At 36.5% G+C, this 27505-nt stretch overlaps 1 protein-coding gene across 1 annotated transcript; it reads left to right on the forward strand.

Annotated features, from left to right (window-relative positions):
* Window positions 1-115: 115 nt before the first annotated feature.
* Window positions 116-27399, forward strand: utp20 (UTP20 small subunit processome component). Its single transcript, XM_055231982.1, has 61 exons — window positions 116-294; window positions 662-742; window positions 827-893; window positions 973-1105; window positions 1630-1818; window positions 2094-2175; window positions 2257-2394; window positions 2814-2966; window positions 3069-3218; window positions 3353-3487; window positions 3674-3751; window positions 3961-4139; window positions 4554-4715; window positions 4885-4973; window positions 5055-5160; window positions 5606-5756; window positions 5834-5896; window positions 6165-6332; window positions 6449-6525; window positions 6648-6727; window positions 6997-7246; window positions 8372-8542; window positions 8635-8725; window positions 8802-8887; window positions 10909-11034; window positions 11263-11429; window positions 11814-12022; window positions 12398-12541; window positions 12924-13003; window positions 13093-13325; window positions 13578-13707; window positions 13816-13903; window positions 13986-14129; window positions 14488-14541; window positions 14623-14775; window positions 15154-15309; window positions 15759-15899; window positions 15991-16128; window positions 16495-16634; window positions 16753-16835; window positions 17129-17475; window positions 18122-18261; window positions 18347-18503; window positions 18594-18692; window positions 19263-19430; window positions 20001-20167; window positions 20673-20820; window positions 21068-21184; window positions 21265-21435; window positions 21984-22115; window positions 22190-22300; window positions 22796-22945; window positions 23043-23225; window positions 23714-23845; window positions 23938-24070; window positions 24502-24683; window positions 25067-25138; window positions 25225-25515; window positions 25825-25951; window positions 26479-26624; window positions 27244-27399. The coding sequence occupies exons 1-61, from the start codon at window positions 244-246 to the stop codon at window positions 27397-27399; spliced, it is 8445 nt and encodes a 2814-aa protein (XP_055087957.1). The 5' UTR covers window positions 116-243.
* Window positions 27400-27505: the final 106 nt, after the last annotated feature.

Genomic DNA, 27505 nt, shown 5'->3' on the forward strand with positions numbered 1-27505 from the left:
AATACTGCAAACCTAAACCAAACCGGAAGTAGAGGGTAACAATCATCTCGCCGTCCTCCTCCACGCGGCACCAGGGCTTCCCAGCATGCTTTTTTCCATCATGGCGGCCCCCTGTTGTCGGCGTGTGTGTAAACAGTCCGAGTTTTGAACCACTTTAAATCAAAGATTTGATGATTGGATATAAAACAGACGCGCACATCTGCAGCATCGTGTTTGTCTAATGTTTGTAACAGAAAGGCAAAAATGAAGATCAAATCCAAGTCCTCGTATCATAAATCTGAAAACACATTCAGGGTGAGTCCACTGAAGCATGTTGTTTATACAGGAGACTTGAATAAGCCTTTTATTATACAGTAGCCACACAGCTATGTGCTCTTGGGGGTGTGCCTATATATTGCTTGTTTTTTCCAACAAATATTATGTTAAATTGGTAAAATATTGTTAGTTCTTAAGTTTTGTGCTTTACTTTCTGTAATACATTGGGTTGGATGAAAAATATATACTACAGCTGCTGTCAGGGCTCTGTAACATGAAGTTTTTGAATAATCAACATGGGTCAGATCAGTTTTTGAATAATCAATATGGGTGAAATAAATTTTTGCAATGCTGTATATGTGTTCTTTTGCTGAACAGAGTTTATATTAATGATATTTCTTCACAGTTTCTCACTTTTGCTGAGAGACTTGCCAATGTGAACATTGATGTGATTCACCGTATTGACCGCACAGGCTGCTATGCAGAGGTACAGTCATCATGGTTACACTACTCTCCTTATTTTTACACTTTAATTTGTTTAACTCTAACCTCCTCTATGTTTTCAATATAGGAAGTAGAGACATACTTTTTCGAAGGACTCACAAAATGGAGAGACCTGAACTTGACAGAGCATTTCAGTATGTTATCCTATTTCTTAAAAAAAAAAGTGTAATTATTAAGATTTATGTGAAAATAATCAGCTCTTTTCTTTTTTAGCCACGTTTCTGAAAGAGGTCACAAACAAATGCCAGTCCTTCAACCTGCTGGTGTTCCATCAAAAGTCGATAGTAAACAGTCTGAAGACTCATCTCGCCATCAAAAACAGTCTAGCCTTTCAGCCACTGTTAGAGTAAGTATATGCTTCGTCTATATCTATATGAAAGGTTGATTATTAAAACATACTATTAATTTTAATTGAAACAAGTAGAAATATGTAGTTGTGGTAATGTATTGTATGCCACTTTGGCTGTTGAATTGTATGCAGACAATTTGACCTGTGTTCTGATGCTTTGCTTGTGTATTTTGAAATAGGTCTTGAAATTTGTCATCATTAGAGGAAGAAAATATAAAGACAAATATTAATAATAATATATATTTTTTTAAATCCACACATTTTAAGATGGAACATTCAAAAAGGAACATTTAAATTGGGCCTGTGAAAATGCATATGAGTTGAAAATATTTGAGACTAGTGAGTAAAAAATTCAAGTTTAAAATTTGATATCTTTTTGCCATGTTGCTTATCCCTAAAACATTTAAGAGACTCCAGTATAGGTTGGATAAATACCTAAAAATACATACAGATATCTGTTTAATACTGTATGCCATCATTATTTAGTTGAAATGTTATCTATACCGTGTTCCTTGTTTCAGTTTAGTGGTCCAACTGGCCAGAGATCTGCAGGCCGACTTTTATCCACACTTTCCTGACTTCTTCCTCTTGATCACGGCTCTCCTGGACACTAAAGACACAGAGCTGCTGGAGTGGGCCTTCACCTGTCTGTCTTATCTCTACAAATATCTGTGGAGACTCATGATTAAAGATATGGTCAATATTTACAGGTGAATCAATGTATTTTCTAGTATTCTTTATAGAGTATTTCAATGTTTTTCACATACACTCACACATTTTCCATTTATCAAAACATAATAAAATATGATATTGTGTTCACATGTTATAAAAAATGAAAATACTATATAGAAAGCTAATACAAGTTTTTTTTTTCTCACAATAGTTAAAAGATTGCCCAAACAGTTAGAATTCATAATATTGCAAAACAGTTAACTGATCCCTAGTGCCCCTTATTATTAACTTTGAACTTTTTGTCCACTTATAGTTTATACAGCACACTGTTGGCCCATAAGAAGGAGCACATCAAGAAGTTTGCTGCAGAAAGTTTCTCATTTTTGATGAGAAAGGTACAATAACATTGTTGCCAGGCTTGATATCTTAATTTATTGTATTGGGTTTGCAGCACTATTTGGTTTGTTTTTCCACAGGTTCCTGACTTTGATGCCCTCCTCAATCACGTGTTTTCCGATTTACAACAGCATCCTGAAAAAGCTGAAGGAACAGGGCAGCTGTTGTTTGAGATGTGTAAAGGAGTTAGAAACATGTTTCACTCATGTACTGCAAATGTGAGTTCAAGTTTATTTTGTGTTTGTGTAGTTATCTACAGTCCTAATAATGATATATTATAGACATTTTAGTCCACTTATACAACATTCAGTACATATGCTATGACAAAAAGAAAATACTTTAGATTATTTCTTTTAATTGATGAGACAAGATGGTACCCTTTATAGGAAATGTGTACAGTTTAAGGCCCATTTGACATTGCTGGGAAAAATAGCAGTGAGTCTGTTTTTGTCTATGTAGAAGTACAGTTGTATGCCACACAAAACCAGATTGTAATGGCTACAAATTGTTTAAAATAGCCATCTGGACGATGTTTTGGAGTTGAGGGGACAAAACTTATCAAAGAAACTTTATCAATTCTGAAGATGAACTGGTAGGAGAACAGCACCTTAATAATGACGCATAATTGTTTGACTAGGCTCTCTCTGTGGCCCTGCGTAAACTGGGACCCACCACTTCTGGACTCTCTCTGCCCTGGGACACTGTCAGAGACGCTCTAGATCAAATGGCTCAATCTGCCGGTGATCATGTGGACAAAGAACACTTCCTGGTTATGTTTGAGGGTCTACAGGTGTGTACTTTAATATGATTTAGTTCATCATTATGTATATTTTTATGCAGCCTTTAAATAATCATTATAATAACTGCTAAATCTTGTACACAATGTTTACAGGCCAGTATAGTTGAGGTCCTTGGTGTAGTTGAGAGTAAAGGGGACAAAGCAGAGGCGATAGACCAACTGGAACGACTGCTGTTCATTTTCCACACACTGGTGTCACACAGAGATGGAGCCAAGGTCACAAAACCAGAGGAGGTCTGTCAGGTAAAAACCAAAAATATGCATCTGCAAAATATATATATATTTTTCTTTTTTTCCAAGACCTAACTCTATTTGTGTTTACCTTTTATAGCAATTTGTATTAAACGCTTTAAAGACACATTATTTTCTTTCTTTAGGTGATCCTAAAGCTGGTTCAGTGCCCTTCTTTGTCTGCCTCTTGCTCTCGTCTGCTTCTCCAGATCATCTCTTCTTTACTGTTGGCAGAGAACATCACGCTACCAAATGCTCTCATTCTGCAAACCACTCAGAAGGTGCAGAGCAGCAAAAATTATTTTGAATATTATGAATGCTACATTTGAGTGAGTGAATGTTATTTGGTGATTGGTAATCCCCATAATTGTATAAAGAGGTCCAGAATGAATGAATGAACTATATTAATTTATGCACAAATGATCTACTGTACAATAGGCTTTATTTTCTTGCCTTGTTTTGTTTAGGTTTTGAGCAGTAACATTGAAAAAGATCTGATCCTAGAGTTCACCAAAGAAATGTTCACCATGAAACAATTTGAACAGGTGAGTAATTTTATTTATTTATTTATTTTTTGTTTAGTTTTTTTTTAATCATTTGTTGTCGTTAAACTGATGAGTTAAATAATCACTTTTTAGTTTATCACAAGAATATTTATCAGCCTCACTTGCATTCTTTTTACCTTTAGAACTCTCCCAATGTAACATATACCTTCTAGAGTAATTCATACCTTTTCACCTTCTCTTTCACTTAGCTCTTCCTGCCCAGTCTGCTGCGTTTCTCCGCTGGGCTGATGACCTCTGGTGACCCCCTGTCGTTCCGGTCCGGTTTGGAGGTCCTGGTCCGTCTGATCCTGGCCAAAGCCCCGCCCCCCACAGATGGCTCTATGGCTTTTGATACATATCCACTGCTTTTTACGGGACAGACAACAGGGTAACTATTCCCTTTGTAACTTTCTAAATTTTTATAAATAAATACAGTTTTCAAAAATGTGATTATTTTCTTTCTGTCGTTTAGATATTGTCATTATGAAGATATGCAAAATGGGATTTATTGCCTATTATTTTTTAAAATACTCCAGAAAGAGCTGATTAATAAAAAAAAAAAAAAAGCAAATATATCAAACAAGGGTATAACCTTGATAGTTTTGTCATTTCACATTTTTACATATGCCTACTGTAGATCAATTTTTAAATGTAATTTAACACTTATAAAGTACATTTTTAATGTAAACAGTAACAAAATTGCAGTTCTTATGCTGTGACAACCCATGATGGAAAAAGGGGAAAAGATGTTTGTTGAAAGGCTGTATATAATGGATAATATTGCCTATTTGTTCCACTTCAGAGTGTTTAGCGCTAAAGATGTGAATGATAATGGCACTACACAAGATCCCCCTGCAGTATCGGAGAGGGTTCTTTCTCTGGTCAAATTTCCTGAGGACACAGAGCAGCCAATCACAGACCTGTCTCATGTATGGGCTGCACTAGTTCTTCTGCCACATCTCAGGTAATACCAACTTGCATAGAACTATTTGAATTTTTGATAAACCACCTAAATACATTATTGGTTATTTAGCACCTGTCAATGTATGTTTTACAGTTGTGTTTAGATCAAAATATAATATAATAACTTGCTTTACCTAATTTGTAGTAATCTGTTTAATTTTTTTCCTTAGACCACTGCCTGCATCATCAGTGCTTCCTCCTGTTACAGCCTTACTGAATCATCTACTCAATCAAATAGATTCAGATAAATTGGGAAAAGGTTTGTTTTTTTATATCATTGTAATATTAATTCTCATTTTCCAAACCATATATTACAAGTGTCCTCTTTATGTCTCTGCAGCTGGGTTATTTGTGGCCAGACAGGCTTTGAGTTGCCTCCTCACTGTGGACAACTCGGCGAATGTCCTTTCATTGATCTCAGTGGATAAGATCACCTCTATCCTACAGTAAGACTTTCACAACATTTTAAACAAAATTAGGGATGTCATGATGTAGAATGTTGTGTTAGGATTATAGTGGTAAAAAGCACATGGCAGTTATACAATTCTAATTATTAACAGTGTAAACAAAGAGAAATGTGATTGTGTTATTAATCTGTTTAATTTTATTTATTTACTATACTTTTTAGAAAGCTTTGTTTGGTCACATAATAAAAGACAGAAATATTATTAAATTATTAAGCTTGGATTGAGTTTTTTGTGATTTGGGTTTAATAAGTGGACAGTAGATTGCATTTGAATTTTGATTTGTTGGTTTAGAAAATGTATGTAGTTTCTCAACATAATTAATCCCATTTGTAAATCAATTACCTTGACAGTCATGGACTAACTATGTTGACAACTAAATGGCACAGAACCACAGTATTAACTTTTATATTCCTTATTACCACAGGAAATTTCCCTCAGACCTCTCTTGCCTTCTCCTGGGAGACTTATACTACACCCGTCTGGCCTTGAGTGGGGTTTCTAATCATCTTTCCCACAATGCATTGCTGCAGCTCTACCAGATTCTACAAAATAACTTGTCCTCTAACATTTCCATGGTTTGTCCTGTTCAATATATCTGGAAATACTTGAGAATAATTTTCTGAATCCATGAAATTAAAATTTTCTATTTTAGATTCGGCTGCTCACCTTGAGGATCTTCTCCCATTTTGAGGCTGATTTACCTGCACCAAATGAGGTACTACACAAAATTTATTAATTTTCATGTTTAATTTTGGTGAGCAATGTGCTTTGATTTGTGAGTTACAGTACAGCTCAGAAATGTCATATGTATACGGGGTAATTTTCCAAAATGTACTTATTATCAAATCAGTTCAGCTTAGAATTAATAGTTGATAGTTAATAGTTGTCTCTTGTCTTTTCTTTAGGGTTAGAAAATATCAAATAATATTAAACTAATGAAATATGTTTTTTAAATTATTATTTTGTGATCACTTTGTACCCAGGGAGAGGAGAGTGTCGAAGCACAGTGTGTGTTTGCAATCTGTCTTCAGGCTGAGCTGGTCCCAGCCTCAGTTCAGGACTACAGAGAGAAACTGCTCCATCTCCGAAAACTGAGACACGACCTGGTCCAGCGCAGCCTCCCCCTGGGACCTACTGGGAGCTTCCCACAGGTACAGACTATAGACCACTGTTTTTATCAAACATTTAGTATTTTTGTTTGTTTGCATTTACTAGTTTTATTTCCCTTTTCCATATTAATGCCTTGTTTTGCTCTTTTTTGGCCCAGGTGCCTCTGCGCTACCTGATTGCTATGCTATTTATCAATTTCAGACCACTGTGGGACGCAGTGATTGAGCTCATTGTGTGAGTAAATCCACTGTACTGCCTAGGCTTCATCCAGTAGTTAACCAGATTATCATTTGCTCTGAATGTTTTCATTCAAAGTTTTTGAAAGGAGTAACACATACAAGCTGTTTGTGTCTCAGGAGCCATGCCAGAGGAATGGACAACAAAGATTTCTGGAGAGTCTACCATGAACAGTTGGAATTGGTGGCTAGACTGGCAGGTTTGTGATATTATTGTTGGACTTAGGTTGGGTCTCTTTGTATATGTTAATCTATTAAAATGTTATTTGGGAAGTAATTGCATTTTCATGAGCAAAGCATGAGAATGATGCATAGGTTATTTATGAAATGCCCCTAATGATGCGAAATTGTCTATTGATCATACACGTGGGAGAGTACACAAGGGGTGCACCAGCCTTAAATGACCATATTAATGATCATATGTTTTTAATTTAATTTTAATTTTAAGGCCTATTATTTGTCTTAATAGAGAAAGACCTGGAGGACACTGACGATGACGACAGTGAAAAGACTCTCCAGTCTGAGCCAGGATGTGACTGTATAGAAAGTGGTGACGTAGGGGTGCTTTTCATGGAGCACCTGAAGACTATCTCTGAGCCCAGTGACAGGACGGACTTCCCAAATTTCCGCAGTCTGCTTTGGAAAGCCATGTCCCAGTTTCCAGACAGAGTCGAACCACGGAGCAGAGAACTCACCCCTCTGCTGCTAAGATTTGTTCGGTAATAACACAATACACACTGCCTGGCCAAAAAAAAGTTGTTACCTGTATTTAACTAAGCAAATAGGTAGGAGCCTCCTTCAGTTGGGCAGGTCTAGGTTCTGCAACAGTCTGTGCTCAAAGAATGAGGTCAGATGACTACCTGAATATACTGAATGACCAGGTTATTCCATCAATGGATTTTTTCTTCCCTGATGACACGGGCATATTCCAAGATGACAATGCCAGGATTCATCGGGCTCAAATTGTGAAAGAGTGGTTCAGGAGCATGAGACATCACTTTCACACATGGACTGGCTGCCACAGAGTCCAGTCCTTAACCCCATTGAGAATCTTTGGGATGTGCTGGTCAGACTCTACCATCATCAGTGGAAGATCTTGGTGAAAAATGAATGCAACACTGGATGGAAATAAGTCTTGTGACATTGCAGAAGCTTATCGAAACAATGCCACACCAAATGCATGCCATAATCAAAGTTAAAGGCGGTTCAACGAAATAGAGTGCGTCACCTTTTTGTTTTGGTGGCGACTTTTTATTTAGCCAGGCAGTGTATAATATAATACAATGCTAAAACATATCCGTGTAAACCCTCAGTCGTTCAGGTCTGATCCATCACAAAAGACTAAGTTAAAATCTGTTAACTGGACAAATTGTTAGAGTGAAGACATTTCGTTGCTCATCCAAGCCGCTTCTTCAGTTAAGAAGAATCGTTGCATTGTTGACTTGTTGCTGCACATAAACAATGAACATTTGACACAAATCAACCTACTTTATAATAATAGCGGTACATTTTTTTTCCAAATTCTCATTTTTTTCCACTTTACCAGATGTGCCACCACACAGAAAGCGCGATTTAGTCACATTTATGGAAAAAGTGGACAAAGCTGAATAAAGCCAATCATGTATAACTAACTGTCCAAATAAACTAAATTAAAATTACAGTACCTGATCACCAGAACATACTAATGGCCCTTTTATGGATGGCTATAGTTCACAGTAGCAAGTAGATTCCTTTATTTGTGATGTGAAGATGGTTATTCTGTCACATAAAACAAAGGACTGAATCAGCTTTTTCAAATGAACGGCAAGTAATGATGTAAAAATAACATAAAAGTTTTCTTGCAGGAATGAGTTTTACAGTGCGGATATGCTGGTGGCACCGACTCAGGACTTGCAAAAGAGAGATGCAGAAGTCCTCGAGGAAGCATCAATGGCTGTGGATGAGGAAGAGGGGGAGGAGGAGGAAGAGGAAGGTAAACAACAGAAAAAGGCTTTACCCAGGAGAGCTGTTGCCAAGTAAGATATGATTGAATTGGATTTGAATTCTACCAAAATGTTGTGAATACTGTGGAAATATTTATTATCCAAATTTATATCTCTTTATATAGACAGCTCACTACTCATCTGAAAGTGTTTGCCAAATTCACCAATCCCCGTTCACTTTACATGGAGGGCAGTCTCAGTAAGCTCTATCATCAGGTATAATAATTTGGTTTGTTAAATTAGCTCTTTCCTTAAAGTTTTATTAATAATATATTTTGTTTATTTTTTCTAGTTGCTTTGTCACCAAGACCAGCACATTCAGCAGGTGGCGCTAGAATGTGTCCTCACTTACAAAGACCCCCACATTGAGCCATACAAGTAAGAAAAACAGATTACAAAAAGTGTGTTAATAATATTTAAAAAATTGCAATAAACATGAGATGAGTTAGGGGCAACAGGTTTGATTCCAGATCTCTTTTAGCGTTTAGATCCAAAAGTGTTATTTCAGATTCTGAAATGAGCTGAAAAAAAGTGTATACATGTGGGCCCACATCTTGTATGAGCTTTTGTATAGATCTGCATCTTCCAAGTGTTTTTGTGTTATTCATGTCTACATTTTCTTCTTGGTCTTTTCACAAGCATAGGCAGAACTTTCACACAACACTGTACAATATTTTCCTCTCTTCGCTGAATATGTCTATTGTACCCATTGATGATGAATTGGGAGTATCATCTACATCCTCCCTAAATTACAGGAGGTTTCAGGGCTTACAGGAATACCATCTTTCAGTTCAGTGATGACTTTGCCATAGTTTTCTTTCAGCTGTCAGTTTTCAGTGTTATCAGTTGAGTGCGGATACATTTGGGGACAGATATGGAGGTTTATATTACAATTTGTGTGGTACTTTGTGCACAATGGCACACACTGACCCATTTAAACAATGTGCCAGAAAGGTCAGTGTAAAGTTACATTTAGAGAAGCTCTGGGCATTTATAAAAAGCTGTTTTAATATTGCTATTTCCTATTATTTTATGTTTTTGAACAAAAAACAATTCTTGGAGCAGTACAGATATATTGCCTTATAATGATTTTCTGATATTTCTTAACATGTCTATAACAGAAAAAAAGTTTGGTTTAGACAGTACACCTTTGATTTGTGCTGTTTTTTTAGATGGTAAAAAACTGCAGCTGTTAAAGTTCAAATCTGAGTCCATTATTACCCCTAGATTTTTACCCTGATTTGAAGGTTTTAGAGAGAGAGAGACTGGAGGTGACTACTGACACTTTCTCTATGTTTCTGTGGGCCAAAGATGATGACTTCAGTCTTGTCTGAATTTAGCTGGAGAAAGTTGTTTTGCATCCACACACTGATCTGTTGGATGCAGTGGCAGAGTGAATCCACTGGTCCATATTCACCTGCTACGAGTGAGACATAGATCTGAATGTCATCTGCATAGTTGTGGTGCATTATTGCTGCGTACTAACTGTCCTAACAGCAGCATGTAAAGATTGAACAATAGGGGTCTCAGGATTGAACCCTGGGGCACTCCACAGGTCAGGGACATTTTATCTGAGACATATTTTCCAATTTCAACAAAGTTCTCCCTGTTTTCTAGATAGGACTTGAACCAGTTTAGTGCAGTACAAAAGATGCCCACCCAGTCCTCTAGTCTTTGTAAGGGGATCCCATGATTGACAGTGTCAAAAGCAGCACTCAAATTTAACAGGATCAAGACTGAGACTTTGCTTGTATCAGTGTTCAGGCAGATGTCATTTGTCACCTTGATAAGAGCAATCTCAGTGCTATGGTGGGGTCTAAAACCTGACTGGAAAACATCAAAGGAGTTGTTAATTTGGAGAAAGTTAATAAGATATTGGTAAACAACTTTTCCAAGGACTTTGCCTAAAATGGTAGATTTGAGATGGGTGGGTAATTGTTCTGTACTGTTGAAGACCAGAGGCTCTTCTTTAGCAAAGACTTGAAAACCGTTATCATTTATGTGTCTCCTTTATACAACTGCAGGACCAGCTGGTGGGTGGGAATAACAGACATGTCAAAGAAGACACAGAAATGATCAGACAGAGCAACAGCCACCCAATTGACATTTGAAATATTTACTCCTTTTGTAATAAGCAGGTCCAGACTGTGCCCTCTGTTGGGGACGAGCTCGCTGACATGCTGAGTCAGACCAAAGGTTTCAAGGACAGCACTGAGCTCTTTAGTGTTTCTGTCACACAGATTATCTACATGTACTTTAAAATCACCTGTAATGAATAAACCATCAAAGTCTGTGCATACGACTGAAAGCATCTCAGTAAAATCATTAAGAAAACTTTGACAGTACTGGGGAGGTTTGTGTATTATATTATATATTTTGTATATTTGTATGTTTTTCAGGGAGAACCTTGAGAGACTCCTGGATGACAAACATTTCAAAGAAGAGATTGTCCATTTTAACATTTCGGAGGAGACGGGGGTTGTGGAGTCTTCACACAGAGCCAAACTTATCCCACTGCTCATGAGGTAGAGTGCATTAGCAGGATTATTGCTCAGGTTTGTCATTGTATAGAATGTATAGGTTCACGGAAGTGCATACATGTTTAAATATTGGATAATGAGCTACAGTCAATTACAAGCCAGGGTACTCTGTGTTGGTCCCAAATATATGTGCAAAGTATTCACTTCAGGCAGCACATTCTTTTCAATTGTAACCTCAAGAGAGATATTTGAGCATTTTATATTTTTGGACAGGCTGTTGTTTGGCCGGCTGAGGACTAAAGCGGGCAGTAAGTTCCAGGGGAAAGCCAGTGCTGCATCTCGTTCCTCCATTATCCTTCGCTTCCTGGCTGGCTGTCAGTCTGAGGAGTTGGGCATGTTCATTGACCTGCTGCTGGAGCCTCTGTCTCACCACTCTCAAGGTACTGTGGTCCAAGCATTACTTAGTCAAACAGAAAATATAAATACTTACACGTTTTTAGATGAGCATACAATGGAGACGAAATAATATGTGCATTATGCGTTGTAGTGTAGTATTTTAAAAATAATACCATATTTTATTATATTAAACTGATTCTCATTTAGAGATGCACAACAGCTATTTCATAGTTACATTATTTCAAAATGTACAGATACATTTGTCAATAATGTATTAAAAATTCTACAATGTATCTGTATGTCTATAGAATGAATAAAGTAGATCATATACACATATCCCAAAGTCTAGGGGAGTAGATGGGGACCGAATAGTCTGTTGTCCCAGGTTCCTCTTACAATTTGTTTATATACCTTGCCGCCCCGTTCAGGTTCATGTGTGGAGGCAGTGGAGCGGGCCATAACAGATTTGGATGTGGGTGCTGTCCTACCTCTGGGACGTGTGCACTCTCTGCTGAACGTCATCACTGTGGTGATGGACAAACTGGGACACCTCATCCATTCACACCTGCCCAAAATCCTGCAGATACTCCTGTGTGTCACTGCTTCTGTGTCCACACTGCTCGATCGAAGGGAACAGGTGGGAGAAATGTGTCACATTCTTTTCTATAGCCACATATCAAACTTACATTTATCTTTCAAGAAAAACTCAGGATTTTAGGCACTTTGCCAATTAATTGGTTACCAAATTTAATTTACTTTATTTACTTCAAGCTAAACCAGTCTTTTTTATTACTTTTGTTCAGTTCCTTGATGATTTTGAAGAATGTCTCATTAACATTTACATTTTGTACAATGCATTTTGTACATATAGTTTACTCTATTTTAATTATAATGAAAATGGATCGATAGGTAGATGGGCATCTGTATTGCAGACTCTTCCATTGTGATATTTTAAGCAGCTAAACTTAATATTGATACCATTAACACTGTTTTTGTGTTGTGTTTGTTTCAGTTGCGCGCTGGATGCATCAACCCTTTGAAGAACCTGAGGCGACTAGGCGTTTTGAGAGTACTTGACTTTTTTGACAACTTTGACTTCTACAATTTCACTCCAGACGAACTGGATGCTGTGTTTATCAGTGTGGTCTGGCCTCAGGTAATGCATTCTGCTCAGATCTCTGAAGTAATACGATTTTTCCCCAATGATTTAGAGAGGTTAAATACATTTCTCAGATGTCTGGCTTGATGGCATCCTCGTCACCTGACATCATACTGTACTTACTATGCCTAGAGATTAATTTGAATGCTAAAAAAACAAACAAAAAACAATCAATTTTTATTACTAATTCATATTTTATTACTATATTCAGATTGAATGTGACGGTGACCTTTAACTCTCTAGGCTTCATTGGTAAAAAAAAAATAAAAAATGGGATGTGGAGGAATAGATTAATAGACTATCATCTTTAATTCTGAAAAGGATTAAATAATGAATAAGAAACTAATTTTATATGTTTTTTCATCAATATTTTCTGTAGATATGCCGTTTACCCACTGAAAGCCCATACTCTCCCACTCCCCTGCTCAAACTTATCCATGTTTGGTGCAAAAATGTTCGGTGAGAAACTTTTTTTATTTAAGGTTTTTATTTCCCTCCCATTATTCCCTATTATATTACAAAAATATACCATATATTCTTTTCCTCAGGTATTTCCCCCTCTTGGCCAAGCAGAAGCCAGAGCACCCAGAGTTTGATGTCCTCCTTAATGTGTTTGCACTACTATCAGCCAAAAATGCCTCTACAGTAACCATTACTACAGTTATGGACATCGCAGAGTCACTGGCTTCTACAGATGACTTTATGCCATCAGAGACAGAGGCAGAGTTGATTGTCAACAACAGTGTTCTTCCCAAGCCAGCAGAGGGCACTCTCACAACAGGTATGTAAGATGATTTTATTAACGTTTTTAACAGTATATGTAGGTACATTCACAATTATTATGGTTTAGTCTTGTGTGCAGTTAACCGTGATGCAATTTATGTGTTTCTTTTTTTCAATGTATATTCAATCTGATTGTTTGATTGTATATGTTATTTGGCATAGTTTTTATTTATTAAGTTAAAAGTATTCTCATTACATTTTCATTAAAAAAAACAAAAAAACTTTTATCATTTACCTCCTCACACTCCAGGCTCCAGGCTGCTGCTCCCTCACATCTCTACTCTGCTACAGTACCTCAGCTCCGCTGTACGAAACACTGACAGACTCAAGAAAAAGAAATTCAGAGCTCAAGTTGCCCGTGAGCTCAACATACTCTCCAAGTATGTGCATTATTTACTTTTTTTCTGTTGACAATTAATGTTAGTGGTTATGCAATTTGGTATTGGTATTGTTATGGTAATATTTTCCTTTTGTTGCTTTTCCTTCAGGATCAGTCGATTTGTCAGTGACAAAGAACAAAGCTCTGTGCTCATCAGCCTGCTGCTCCCTCACCTCCAGAAAGGAAACAATCCACCAGTAAGACTCAAAAGCTTATATTTGATCATAATAAAGAGAATTGATGATCTGTATCATGTATGTTGATCCTTATGTTGTATAGGAGACAGAGATTGATGTCTTGGCCACAGTTCAGAACTTGCTGCGTCAATGTTCAAATCCCTCCTCTTTCTTGCGACCTTTGAGCAAACTTTTCTCTGTCATCCACAAGAAGATTCCCAGACAGGCCCTCACTAGTGTCTTCCAGGTATCATTTTTATAACTTTAATTTTTACTCTGTATTTTACTTTTTAAAGGTACAATATATAACTCTGGAGGTAGCCCATCGCCTGCACAATAGGTCCCCTTGACATAACTGAGCAAATTCTTGCACAAAGCTCAATTTCCCTACTATAATATACAGAATTATAGCCAAGCTCCATGGGTAAATATTTGAGTATAAAACGTAACAATTCTTACGTATAATACTACAATACTAGTAGATATATTTGTGCTTTTAATCTAATCCCTTAACTATCTACTACTACTCAGGAAGAGTTAATACATGAAGCTTGATATTTCATTAACCCTTCTTTCTAATCTTTTGACTTCTATCTGTTCCTCAGACATTGTCAGATTTGGAGCCCTCACTCACGTACATCACTGATGTCGCCACCAAGGTAGTGAAAGGAAAAATCATTGTATCAGTGATATTAATTTCTTCCAAAAACTCACATTAATATACTGAACTGTTTTCGCAGCTTAATGCCTTTGACAGTCGACATTTGGATGAAATCTACTTTGACGTTCGATTGGAGGCCTTTCAAGAAACGATGAGGCGCGTGAGAGACATGCAGACACTAGACCTGGACTTTATCTTCACACTCATACACAACTGCTTTCATACTTATGAGGTAAGAAAGTATCATATACAGATAATTGTACTGGCTATGTTTACACGCACATTAAAAATCTAAGCAGTATCTGATTTCTGATTTCTGAAGTGTCATGTTAACAGCTACATCTGGTGTGAGTAATCTGATTTTTGCCTGATTGTTCACTCCTGTGCAAGTTTTGAAAAGAAAAAACATGCAAAAAGGCAAACTAATGTGGCAAAGTCAAGAAAATGAATAAGTTGAAATGAAAAACTTATTTTAAATTAATTGTACTTTTATTTCAAATATAGCCATTAATCTAAAAATCGATTGATTTATCATTTGAGTTAAATTATTCTGGTTATCTGATTTTTGTCATTTTGTTCAAGTTGTTTAAATTACTGCCATCTCCTCCAGCTTGGTGACATGTCTCTGGGAGACAACGCCACCTTGTGTCTGTCTGCGATCATTGAACAGCTGGCAGTAGTTGAACCTGGAGAGCAGCTTTACAGAGATGTCATACAGCACACCATTCTGGATGCTGTGCTCAAAGGTCTGCGCAGCAAAACAGAGGTAAAACACTGATGTCCATGGGACTGGTTTATAAACATCCCTGTAAACACATGTCTTTAGATGTATTGGTTGAGGTTTCAGACAGATGTGAAATGACCGTAAAATTACTCAGTAAATATCACATTATACATTTATTTGGAATTTTACATTTTTTTTTAAATAAAAAATCTTAAGTAAATTTTAAGCATTTTTAATTATAAACAATATAGTTCATATTAACATTTTGCATATCTTTCACCTTCACAATATTGATATTGCCCACCTCTAATACTACCTTCCTCTATCATCCAGTTACATGCACACAGTAACATGGACAATAATTTTTACTGTGAATGAAGTATAGTTAAATTGAATAATGGTTTCCATTTTATTCTTCTGCGTGTGAGAAAAACAAAAACAAAAACATATTTTTCTGTCCCGATCTAATTACGTCTTTCCCTCCTTCTTAGAGTATCCAGCACGAGTACACCACAGTGCTGGCCTGTTTGGTGAAGACTTTCCCCTCAAAGAAAGAGTTCAAAGACTTGGTACAGCTCACAGACTACAATGACCCTGAATCCGACTTCTTTGAACACATGAAGCACATCCAGGTGACAACTATATCCATTCCCACTTTTCAGTGGGTCTTAGAAATGTCTCTTTACACCTCTCAATTTTATTGCGCCTGTTCTCTCTACTTAGATCCACCGTCGAGGTCGAGCCTTGAGAAAACTGGCCAAGCAGCTGAGGGAAGGCACTGTGGTGATAAGTCCTCGCTCTCTTCAGAACTACATAATGCCATATGCCATGACGGCACTGATGGATGAAAAGATGCTTAAGGTACAACGTCTTGACATTTTTATATTAGTCAGAAATTGGAAAAAAAATTCAACATTTTTTCAAATGATAATACTAAAAACAGGACTATAACAATATTTTTTATATATGACGAACAACAAAAAAGCAACATGAATTTAAAATACTTGAATCATTTTGTGATTTAGAATTTTACTTGATAAAATCTCCAATGTGTGACTGTAAGTATAAATAAGGCATTTTAGATGGGTGTCACTTAATATATTAGAATTGGAGACTGCATTTTAGATGAAGAATGTCAGAGGAGAATGATAAAATACTCACATTTATATTCACTTTTTTTTTAATTTGAGCAGCATTTTTTGTTTGTTTTTGTTTGTTGATTTTCAGCATGAGAACGTGATATCAGCTTCAGTGGAGGTGGTGGGAGCAGTGTGCCTTAAGCTCACCTGGTCCAAGTATCTTTACTACCTCAAACACTTTGTTCACATCCTACAAACTGCACAAGTTGAGCAGAAACTGGCTGTGAGGTACGTCTAAGACTTATGAATGTAACTATGGTTCTATGAATCCCAGATGACCTTCCTGGTTGTCAGTAGGGATCAAATAAAACTAATCATGTTTTTTTTTTTCATTCTCTTGCTGTAGCTTGCTGGTTACTGTTTTGGAGGCCTTTCATTTTGACCATGAGACTCTCAGCAAGGAAATTGAGGCTGCTGAAGCAAGAGAAGGTTAATATTAACTGGTTTGCTCTTATAGTTGTTTTAAGCATAGACATATTGCTATTATAATATTAAAATTATTGATATGGCATTTTGCCAAAATGAACGATGTCTTACTTGTTTTCCTCAAAGGTTTAAATGGTAAAATTATATAAACTATTTTATTACATTTTGTTGTTATATTCTATACAATTATAAGGATGAGACAAAATGAAGTAGGGGTTCATTAAATAGTCTAAATAAGTGAAGTTTTCAACATATTTATTTTTTTCTTCTTGTAAACTGGTTCTTTTTTCTATTAGGTGGTGCCACTGTTCTTGAACCAGAGGAGGAAGAGGATGCAGCAGAGGATGAAGATGAGGCCAGTGACAATGAGGACACCATGGAAACAGACTGTAAAGATCAGCCGAATGTTACCAAAGGCACTGAAATGGCTGATGTTACCATGGAAACAGACAGTAGCGATGCACAAAACTCTGCCAAAGTTGCAGTCTGTGACACCAAAAGGACAATAACTCCCAAACCGCCTGCAGGAATAGCCACTGGACTGCCCCAGACCAAAGAGGAACTGGAGTGTCTGATCAGGGCCATACACCAGTCTGTTAATGAGAATGTACTACCTCGACTGCAAAAGTGTCTAACTGCCAAGGTACACAAAATACAAAACATTTAGTAGCTATCTTAGTTAGAAATGTGTTCATATTTTTACAATTAAACTTTTATTACTTTTTTTTTTTTTTTTATAAAAAAAAGACAAAACTAAACATAGTAATAATAATTAAAAAAAACAGCATAAGATTTGTGAGGAGTAACATTAACAGAGGTAACATTTAGAAACTTAAACATTATAGGCAGTTGCAGACATTGACAGTCACACTGCTCAGTCACTGTTTTATGCCTCCCATGTACCCTCCAGAGCATATTCTCACATGCACTTTCAGTCATTCTCTCCTAACACAATTTCAGTGGTGGAGTATGAGCTTTCATGCACAATTTCAAAATGGTTACATATCACAGTATATATTTATAGGGATTGTGATGACCAACTCATTAGATCAAGGTGTGGCAAACTATGGCAGAAAGCCTGAGAGCCAACAAAAATTGGTCAAATAACCAAAAGTAGCACTTTTTTTGGCAAAACTTCTGTTAATATAACTTGTGTAACAAACATTTTGATGTGATACAGACTTAACATAAATGTTCCAGTGTTGTGTTGTCTGTCATAATTGAACTTTGTGGTTGTTTTTGCTTAGCTCATTTATATTATTTAATTGTTATTTAATAATTTTGAACAGGTGCAAAGAGATGAGGAGCATAAAGTGGTTAAATCAAAGGAAGTAAAGGACGAGGAAGTGATCCGGATCCCCATCGCCTTTGCAATGGTCAAACTAATGCAGACTTTGCCTCCTCATATTATGGAGGCCAACTTACCTGGGTATACAATGATACATCATTCAAGTCTATGGGCACATTTTGTACCTAATTGTCCTGTTTTCAATATTTTTGGTTTTGTTTGACAGAATTTTAATTAAAGTGTGCGTACTGCTGAGAAACCGCTTCCAGGAGATCAGGGATGTGGCACGAGGAACTTTGGTGAAGATTACTCAGACCTTGGGTATCAGATATTTGCATTATCTGCTCAAAGAAATGCAAGGAGTGCTGGTGAAAGGCTACCAGGTACATAACATAGATACTTGTAACCGTAAGTATATAAAAATGTGATTTTTACTAAGGTGATTTATAATTGTATGGTTTGTTATTTTTTAGGTCCATGTGTTGACATTCACAGTTCACCAGCTGCTGTCCACGCTCAGTCCAACTCTGAAGAGTGGAGACTTGGATCCCTGTATGAACATGCTCATTGACGTAAGGACTACAAAAAAAAAAAAAAAAAACTCCCTTCACATTACAGTCGAAAATAATAATAAAAGTACTGCACATTGCCTTAGGTTTGTAAAGCTATAGTGTATTGTTTTGTATCAGGTTTTTGTATATTTATGGAAAATTGTTATGTGGGAGCATGGATGACGTAGACTTGTGGGCGGACAAAATCTTACAACCTTCTTAGGAGAGATTGCAAAATTACTCAAACATGCATGCATGGATGGCATATAAAAGCACTTAAGGCATGCTTTTAATGAAGAAAAAATGTTATAACATGGTAGAAAAAATAGATTTTGCGTAATACCCCCTCTTTAACATATTTTAGTTCGTTTGAAAGAAGTCCTGTGATTACCAGGGTTGATAACAAGACTTGTAAAATGTATAAATATGGTCTTTTAGGTTTGGCTTTTGTAGGTCTAGACTTGTCTAGACCTACAAAACCCAAATATATATATATAATTTTTTTTTTTTTTTTACTTTGCAATTGATAGCCCATTAAATTGAACACATATGGCACAATTATGTCCTATCTTTTACTCTTTATTTTAACAGATCTTTAACAATGAGCTGTTTGGAGCTGTGGCTGAAGAAAAGGAGGTGAAGGGCATTGTATCTAAACTGATGGAGGCCAGACACAGTAAAAGTATGGACTCATTTGAACTACTTGCCCAGTTCTGCAGCAAAGAGAGCATCACCAAACTCATCCTACCACTGAAGGAGGTGAGACAATTTAAAAAGTTAAGTTATAATATGGAAATGGATATTTTTTTGTTAGTTATAATTTGCAAACCTCTTACTCATATTTTATAAATAATGGAAAATTAAAAGGTCAGAGAGAAGTAGCATTCAGTACAGATAAAACAAACCCAACTGCTGAAATATTATTCACTAAAATATTTTTATCAACAAATATGATTTTGTTAACATTTAAAGGTCCACTATGTAACTGCAGGTGAGTGGACCGTTCCTGCTTGTCTCCATGCTTGGAATGTTCCTCAGTATGTGTGTAAAGTTATCCATCTTGGCTTAATTCAATTACAGATGTTTTATGGTGATAAAATACCTTGAATAAATAACTGCTGGAGATAAGTTTAACACCATACAGTGGAAAGTGCCTGGCAAAGCAATAACTTCTTGTGAGACAAGCATATGGTGGACCCTCTACCAGAAATGTTTCATAGTGTACCTTAAAAAAGCATACACACCTGCATCTTTAATTGTGGTGGTGTATTCATGGACAGTATAGGAATTCATAAATATTTGCATAAGCAATCTTTCTGTTCCTGACAGATCTTGGAGAACTCCTCCAGTCTGAAGGTGTGTAACAGAGTTGGGGCGGTGCTGCGCAGACTGATCCTGGGTCTGGTGATCAACAGTGGAATGACTCCTCAGGACGTCCTGCTCCTCTGCTATGGACTGATCAGCGAAAGCCTGCCCCTCCTCACAAAGAGAGACAAGTGAGAAACTGACAACACACCTTGCAAACTTGAAATGTGTAAATGATAATATTTTAGGATTAATATTTTTTAGCCATTCACTAAAGTAGACTCACAAAATGTATGTAGTGGTGAAAGAAGTATGCAATTTTATTACTTAAGTAAAAGTACAGATACCGGTGCAAAAAATACTTGAGTGAAAGTGATCACATATCAGTATCACATGAAAAAATCTTTTTAAGTAAAAGTATGAAAGTACCTGTTTAAATAAAAAGTGAACATATTATTTTTAATTGTTGTTTCTAGCTGTTAAAAATAAACCTCTCAACCTTTTCAGCAGGTCTCAAACAGTAATGTAAAGTACTTTTGTTTTTCAGTCCTGTTCAAAAAGAGTAGAAAGTACAGATACCTGCTCTCAAATGTGTAGTAAAGTGTGAAGTAAACGTAAAAAGTATGCACTAATTTTACATTGCTAACTTTCCTGTTTAATAGTGTGTTTGAAACAATGAGAGCATATATTTTACAGAGAAAAGTCCAAAGCCAAGCCTCCTCCTGACCCCCGGCTGCCCCCTCCCAGCTGCCTCCTGCTTCCCCCGACCCCAAAGAGAGGAGGGCAGAAAGCCGCCGTCAGCAGCAGGACCAACATGCACATTCTGGTGGATGCAGGACTCAAGGTAAACCCATCAGCCCATGTTGATTCTCTTTCTCTCTCTTTCTCTTTGTCATATTATTTCTTATTTTTAACATATTCCTATTTAAAATATTGAGATGTTTTTTTTCTCTTTTTCTTTTAATTATTTTGCCTAACAAACACGTTACTTGGAGTATTGCATAGTATTGTATTTTATGTAATAAATTACTTGGACCAATGTTTAGTGTTACTGCATCCATTTTAAAATTTTGTATACATTTTTGTTTCAGCTTCTTCACATGAGCCTAAAAAGAGGCAAAGTCACGTCCTCTGAGGTCTCTGCTCTGGAAATGCTGGACCCTTTTGTGCTGCTGCTGCTTGATTGTCTTGACTCAATGCACGTCAAGGTTAGAACAGTTTTATATTTTTTATATCAGTCAATGTAAGTGTAGGTCTCATATATAGTTTGGTGTAATTTTCTGTTCAGGTGATCACCGAGGCCTTGGTTGGTTTGACTTGGCTGCTGAAGTTTCCACTTCCTTCCATTGAGTCAAATGCAGAGCAGTTGACCAAACAATTATTTGTTCTGCTCAAAGATTACTCTAAAGCTGGAGCGGCTCGCGGAGAAAACTACCTCCTGGTTCAGAACTGCTTCAAGGTAGGAAATGTGATGATGAGCTATTAAAATCACTGTACAATTTACATAGTGCTGAGAAATATTCCTCATATTAATTGTTCATGATTAAGATTCATGATTGTATATTTTACATATACATAATATTTACATAATAAAATGCCGTTCAGTATTAATTTCCTGAACATACATTGTTAACACAATATAACAAAGCAAATACCGGTACTAAAATGTCTTCCTTCAAAGTCTGAACTCTAAACCATATGCTTTAACTGACATTGGTTGCTGAGGATTTGGGTGATCATTGACGATTAGAAATGACTGAATCTGAATCTTGATTATAATTTAATCAATTTCACAGCCCTAATTGTACACAAACCATGCATGTGAATATAGATCAAAAACAATAACGGCACTCACTTAGAGTATACTATTATTTTTACCATAGGTTTGCGTTGTACTCCAATGTCCCTTGCCACTCTTCCCTGCCAGTTTAAAGCTTGAAAAATAAATAAAAGTATATATAAAGTATATGTATAGTATAGTAATTAATTAACTTTCTAATTTCTCAGACTATAACAGTGCTGGTAAAGAATATCAAAACAAACTCAATCTCAGAGACACAGCTGCAAGTGCTGTTGGGATATTCTGAGGAGGACATCTACGATCAGTCCAGACAGGCGACCGCCTTCAGTCTGCTCAAGGTGACCAGATAACACTGCACTCTACACAATTATATTGTGCCAAAATTATATGCTAATGTAATGTCTTCCACTAGGCTATTCTGTCTAGGAAACTTGTAGTCCCAGAGATGGAGGATGTGATGAAGAAAGTCGCCAAACTTGCTGTTAATGGTGGAAATAATATGATCAGGATACACTGTCGACAGGTACAAAGTTATACTTTTAAAATAAAAATATTGTGCAGTTCCCAAATATTGTGTTTCAATAAATATAAATCCCAATTAGGACATTCATAACATTATTAGACTTATGAAGCATTTGTCCTGTGAAGTTAATAGTTTATTGATCAGAGAATAATATTTGCATTTCTTTGTCTGGATCTCAAAATTTCTACAATGACCTGCACCTAAATATGTATCTGATCCATATGTATCTGATCCATATGTATCTGATCCATATGTATCTGATCCATATGTATCTGATCCATATGTATCTGACCCATATGTATCTGATCCATATGTATCTGATCCATATGTATCTGACCCATATGTATCTGATCCATATGTATCTGACCCATATGTATCTGATCCATATGTATCTGATCCATGCCCCAAAAGGACAAATATTTGAATTAAATTAGTATGAAACTTTTGTTACTTTGTACATTTGTGATGGTGGTAAAATAATGTGTATCTTTGCAGATCTATATGAAATACCTGTTGGACTATCCCCTGGGGAACAAGCTCCGACGCCACTTGGATTTTGTTGTCGCTCAACTTTCTTATGAACACGACATAGGAAGGGAGTCTGCTCTGGAGATGATGGCTTCTATTTTTCAGTCTTTCCCTCAGGTATGTGAGTGGTTCCTTATCATCAGTGGATCAGTAATTTTACCAACTTTGTATATGATATAGTATATGATATACATTACCTTGTTTTCGTTTTCAGAAAATGTTGCAAAAATACAGCACCTTGTTCTTTGCCCCGTTGGCTCTGGTGGTGGTGAACGATGATTCAGCGCGTTGTAAGAAAATGGCCGCCATGTCCATCAAGGCTCTGATATCTCAAATTGACCAAAACAGCAAAAATCATTTGTACTCACTGGTGGAGACGTGGCTCGACTCTGAGAAGGTACAAACTCCTTCAATTACATAGCAGAAATTAAAACAATGAAAACAGTTTATTGTTGCTTTCCAAAAATTATAACACTTTCAACTTTTTGGGATAAAGATAGGGTAAATGGTCAATAGATAAATGGTCACATTTTTATATATTGCTTTTCCACCTTCAAGGAACTCAAAGCGCTTTTCATCAAGGAACCACTCACCCATTCACACACACATTCATACACTAGTGTACACAGACACTAGGGGCAAGGTGGGTTTAACTGTTTTGCCCAAGGACACAACAACAGCATTCATCTGTGTGAGCTAGAATCGCACCGGCAACCTGTGGGTCAATGGACACCAACTGAGCTACTGTCAATATTGGTTTAAATGGTTAGCCTATATATCTATTCAGTACTGAACACTGGTATAGACGTATTTTAAATACAAAAAAATCTAAATGTTTGCAAAAACATGATTGTGAAATTACCTTTTTGTTTTTGTTTATTTCAGTCCACTCTGAAACGCCTGGGAGCTCAGATCTGTGGTCTGTTTGTGGAGGTGGAGGAGGAAAAATTCTCTAATCGCCTTGAAAAGCTGTTACCACTTATAGAGAAAGAGACCCATCCTGACAACTATGAGGATGTAAGGGTCATATTTACTACTACTAATATATTACTATAATCAGATATCAGATTAAAATTCGTTTCTGATAACATTGATTTGTGTGTTTTTAGATTGAGGAGGAGCAGGAGGAGAGGGGAGCAGACCGGTTGTTGTTTACTTATCTTACTCTCATCACCAAACTGTGCAAACACTGTGGTTTTTTGGAGCTAACCAAGTATCACAAAAAGCTGATTAAAATCTGGAGTAAGTAAAAATATTTCAGTTCATTTAGAAATCTGTACTGTACTATCAAGTGTTAAACTAAAGGGTGCAGTCTTGTTAGTATCTCAAAGTGGCCTTTTATATAACAAGAAAAAGTCTGATTGTCTCTTATAAGTCTTAATTTCGGTCTAAAAAAACTCAGCTAGAAAAATAATACAAACATTATTTTCTGCTAACCTTATTTGAAATTTATTTTAAAAGTAAGGAATTATCTGAGTTGCAATAGAAAAACGGTAACAGTAGGAAAAAAGTCACTATATTGATAATTTTGGTTTATAAAGATTTAGTATTTTTTTTATTATTTTTTTCTCTATTTACTGATGACATTGTGTTAGAAAGCAGCTTCAGAAATTTAAACATTTATAATTACTGTATTTTTCTAAAGTCTGTGTTCCCTCCCTGTCCTTCTCCAGGCCACACTGAGGCTCACCTGCGCCACCCTCACTCGTGGGTGTGGCTCACGGCCTCTCAGCTCTTCGGTCAGCTCTTCGCAGCGCAGCAGCCCGATCAGCTGCTCAGTCTGTGGAGAGAGGAAGAAGAAACAGCAAATCAACCAGCAGCAAAGGTCTTTATCACCAGCGCACTGGACAAGAAGGTAAGGAACAAAAAGATGATGCTTAAACAATGACTGCACTAAATTAGATGCACCTCTGACGTAACCATCAATTCAGAGTTTTTATGTATGATATAATGTATAACTATAGTATTTAAAAGCAATGTAATAAGTTTAATGTTTTTCAGTCTCATTTAGCTAGCTACCTCTTTGTCCTTTACTTGGCAATTTCTATTTGTAGAAAGAGTATTCTACTCTGTGTGCTTTGGTATTGCGTTTTAGGGATAAATAAACTTATTGAATTGATCAAATCTATGTTGACCAACCTAATATATCTTTAGAAATATGTTTTATTGTAAAATGCCTTACACAAACTTGTAATTGATCTAAATTACAATGACAATACAATATTTCTATAATCCTAGATGAGAGAGTTGGCGCTGTCTTTCTGCTATCAGCTGCAATCCAAGTACCTGGATATTGCTTCAGGAGAGCAGGTATATCTGATATTTCAGCATGTTTGGCACAGAAGATATTTACTTCCAAGTATTGAGAAATTGTCTATGATATCTTCTGTTTTCAGGTCATTAAAAACTTGCTCTTTGTTGGCAAAATAATCTTCCTCATTTCTCCTGAGTCGGACATAACTCCGGCTGCAGAGGAAGTTAAAATGGAGCAGGATCAGACGGGGGAACAGGATCAAATGGAGGAGCAGGCAGAGGAAGAGAACCGAAATGGACTTGAAGAGGAGAATGAGGAAGATAAAGAGGAAGAGGACAAAGATGACCGACCACCTTCACTTATGTGGCTCATAAACAAACTGTCTCTAATGGCAAAAAGAGAAGCAGCGTATTCCCCCAAAGTGCCTCTTAAGGTAGCCTTATTTAACTATAGTGTAGTATGCCATTCATACTGACAAACATAATAACAAACACATCTCTTTTTCACTGCTTTTATTATTAGATGGGATAGCAAGTAGCATGTTTTTTTACAAGTTACATGGGTCAAGTTAGCATTTCCAGTATACAGTCTACAGTAGTCAGTATCCGTTCAGCTAATTATGGAAATGTATAGTTGGCATATGATATAATGTGTTTGGACTTACTGGACATAACTATATCACAACTTTTATTTGGTTCCCCTATCCTGTTACATTGATTGATCTTTGCTTTTTTTTTTTCAGAGAACTTGCGTATTTAAATTCCTTGGAGCGATTGGTATGTATTTGGGCAAAGAGCGTCTGGGGCCTTATCTAAAGACCATCATCACTCCCCTGTACAGAGAACTGGACAGCACATACGCAGACCAAGGTACACCTATTACAACCTTCAGTAAAGAATTGCAGTTACTGTTTTTCCTTTTAATATTGCCAATCTTGGTGCTTGGTGGCTTTTGCCTGATTGTCCCTTGCTTTCAGTAACAAGCTGAACACCCATCTCATCTGTAAAAAATAAACTTAGATGAGATTTTGCTGTGTGTTACTTATATAAGAAAAAACACATTGCTATTATGAACAGCTTGTGTTTGGCTTTTGTCCGTCACTTAAACTATGATTATACTCCAATTGCTGATTTGCCTTTCCACAGATCCACAGAGATAGACAAGTTAATGTCATACTTTATAACATTTCAGCAAAGAAGAAACATCTGTATGGATACAAGTTTGTTTTGTAGTTTAACTTCAAAATATTGCCAAATAAAAAGAACTTGTTGAATATTTGAATTTTCCTCATGGAATTACTATATAACTGTTTCTGTCTCCCATCTGAGGGAGGGACATGGTTGAATCTGAATATAGCCCTGCAATACTAACCCTCCTGTTCTTGTTCTTGTTTCAGACCCCACCCTGAAGAACTTGGCTCAGGAGCTGATTGAGCTGTTGAAGAAGCAGGTGGGGCTGGAGGGTTTCTCTTTGGCCTTTTCTGCCGTTCAAAAGGAGTTCTCCCAGAGACGGGCTGCACGTAAGAGGCACAGAGCTCTGCAGGTACGGACACAAATACAATGCACTAACAGGCACCAGATATGACATGTGATCATGGCTTACATTTGGTTTTACATGCAGAGTACACATTGCCTCGTTGTTTGTTTTTCAATAAATTAATGTAGTCTATGATAAAATAGACTAGTATTTGTAGTGTAACCTTCTATCAGCATTACTAGTTTATAACGAAACAACATAGACTGGTGGATTGTGTTTTGACTTCAGAATAGAGAATACATTTGAATTGAGCCCAGTATCTCAAGTCTTTCAAGTTATTATACATTTGAGTGTCATAGAAATTAAAAACAAAATAAAATATCTTGTGAATGTTCAGAAGTTCTCAAAATCCATAACTGGCATTGAAACCTGAATGTGCCAAAATTACTTTCAAGTTTGCAGATACATAATTGCAACGATAATAAAAGTTTTAGATTTTGCAACAGTGAAAAGTTTCAACACATTCTTTTAACACATCTTATGTTGATGTTGCATTTGATAAACTACAGGCTGTTTTTACAAGCCTTTTTTCACCTAGAATGTATTACTTGTGACCTTTTCGGATTTTTGTCTAATATATTCATCATTTTAATGCCAATGCTGTGATATTTGTGTTTGTCTTCAGGCAGTGGCAAATCCAGACATAGCTGCGAAAAAGAAGCTGAAAAAGCACAAGAACAAAATTGAAGCTAAAAAGAGGAAGATTGAGTTTCTCCGACCTGGATACAAGGCAAAGAAACACAGGAGCCATGCACTCAAAGACCTGGCAATGGTCAAGTGATGAGCCCCTTGGACTTTTACCTACGAACCAAATGTCAGTTATTGTCATACCTATTTGGAATCACATGCTTAATATTATCTTTCTGGAAAGATGTTGACAAATAGAA

Source organism: Periophthalmus magnuspinnatus, chromosome 23 (genome assembly GCF_009829125.3).
Source record: "Periophthalmus magnuspinnatus isolate fPerMag1 chromosome 23, fPerMag1.2.pri, whole genome shotgun sequence".
Taxonomy (NCBI): Eukaryota; Metazoa; Chordata; class Actinopteri; order Gobiiformes; family Gobiidae; genus Periophthalmus; species Periophthalmus magnuspinnatus.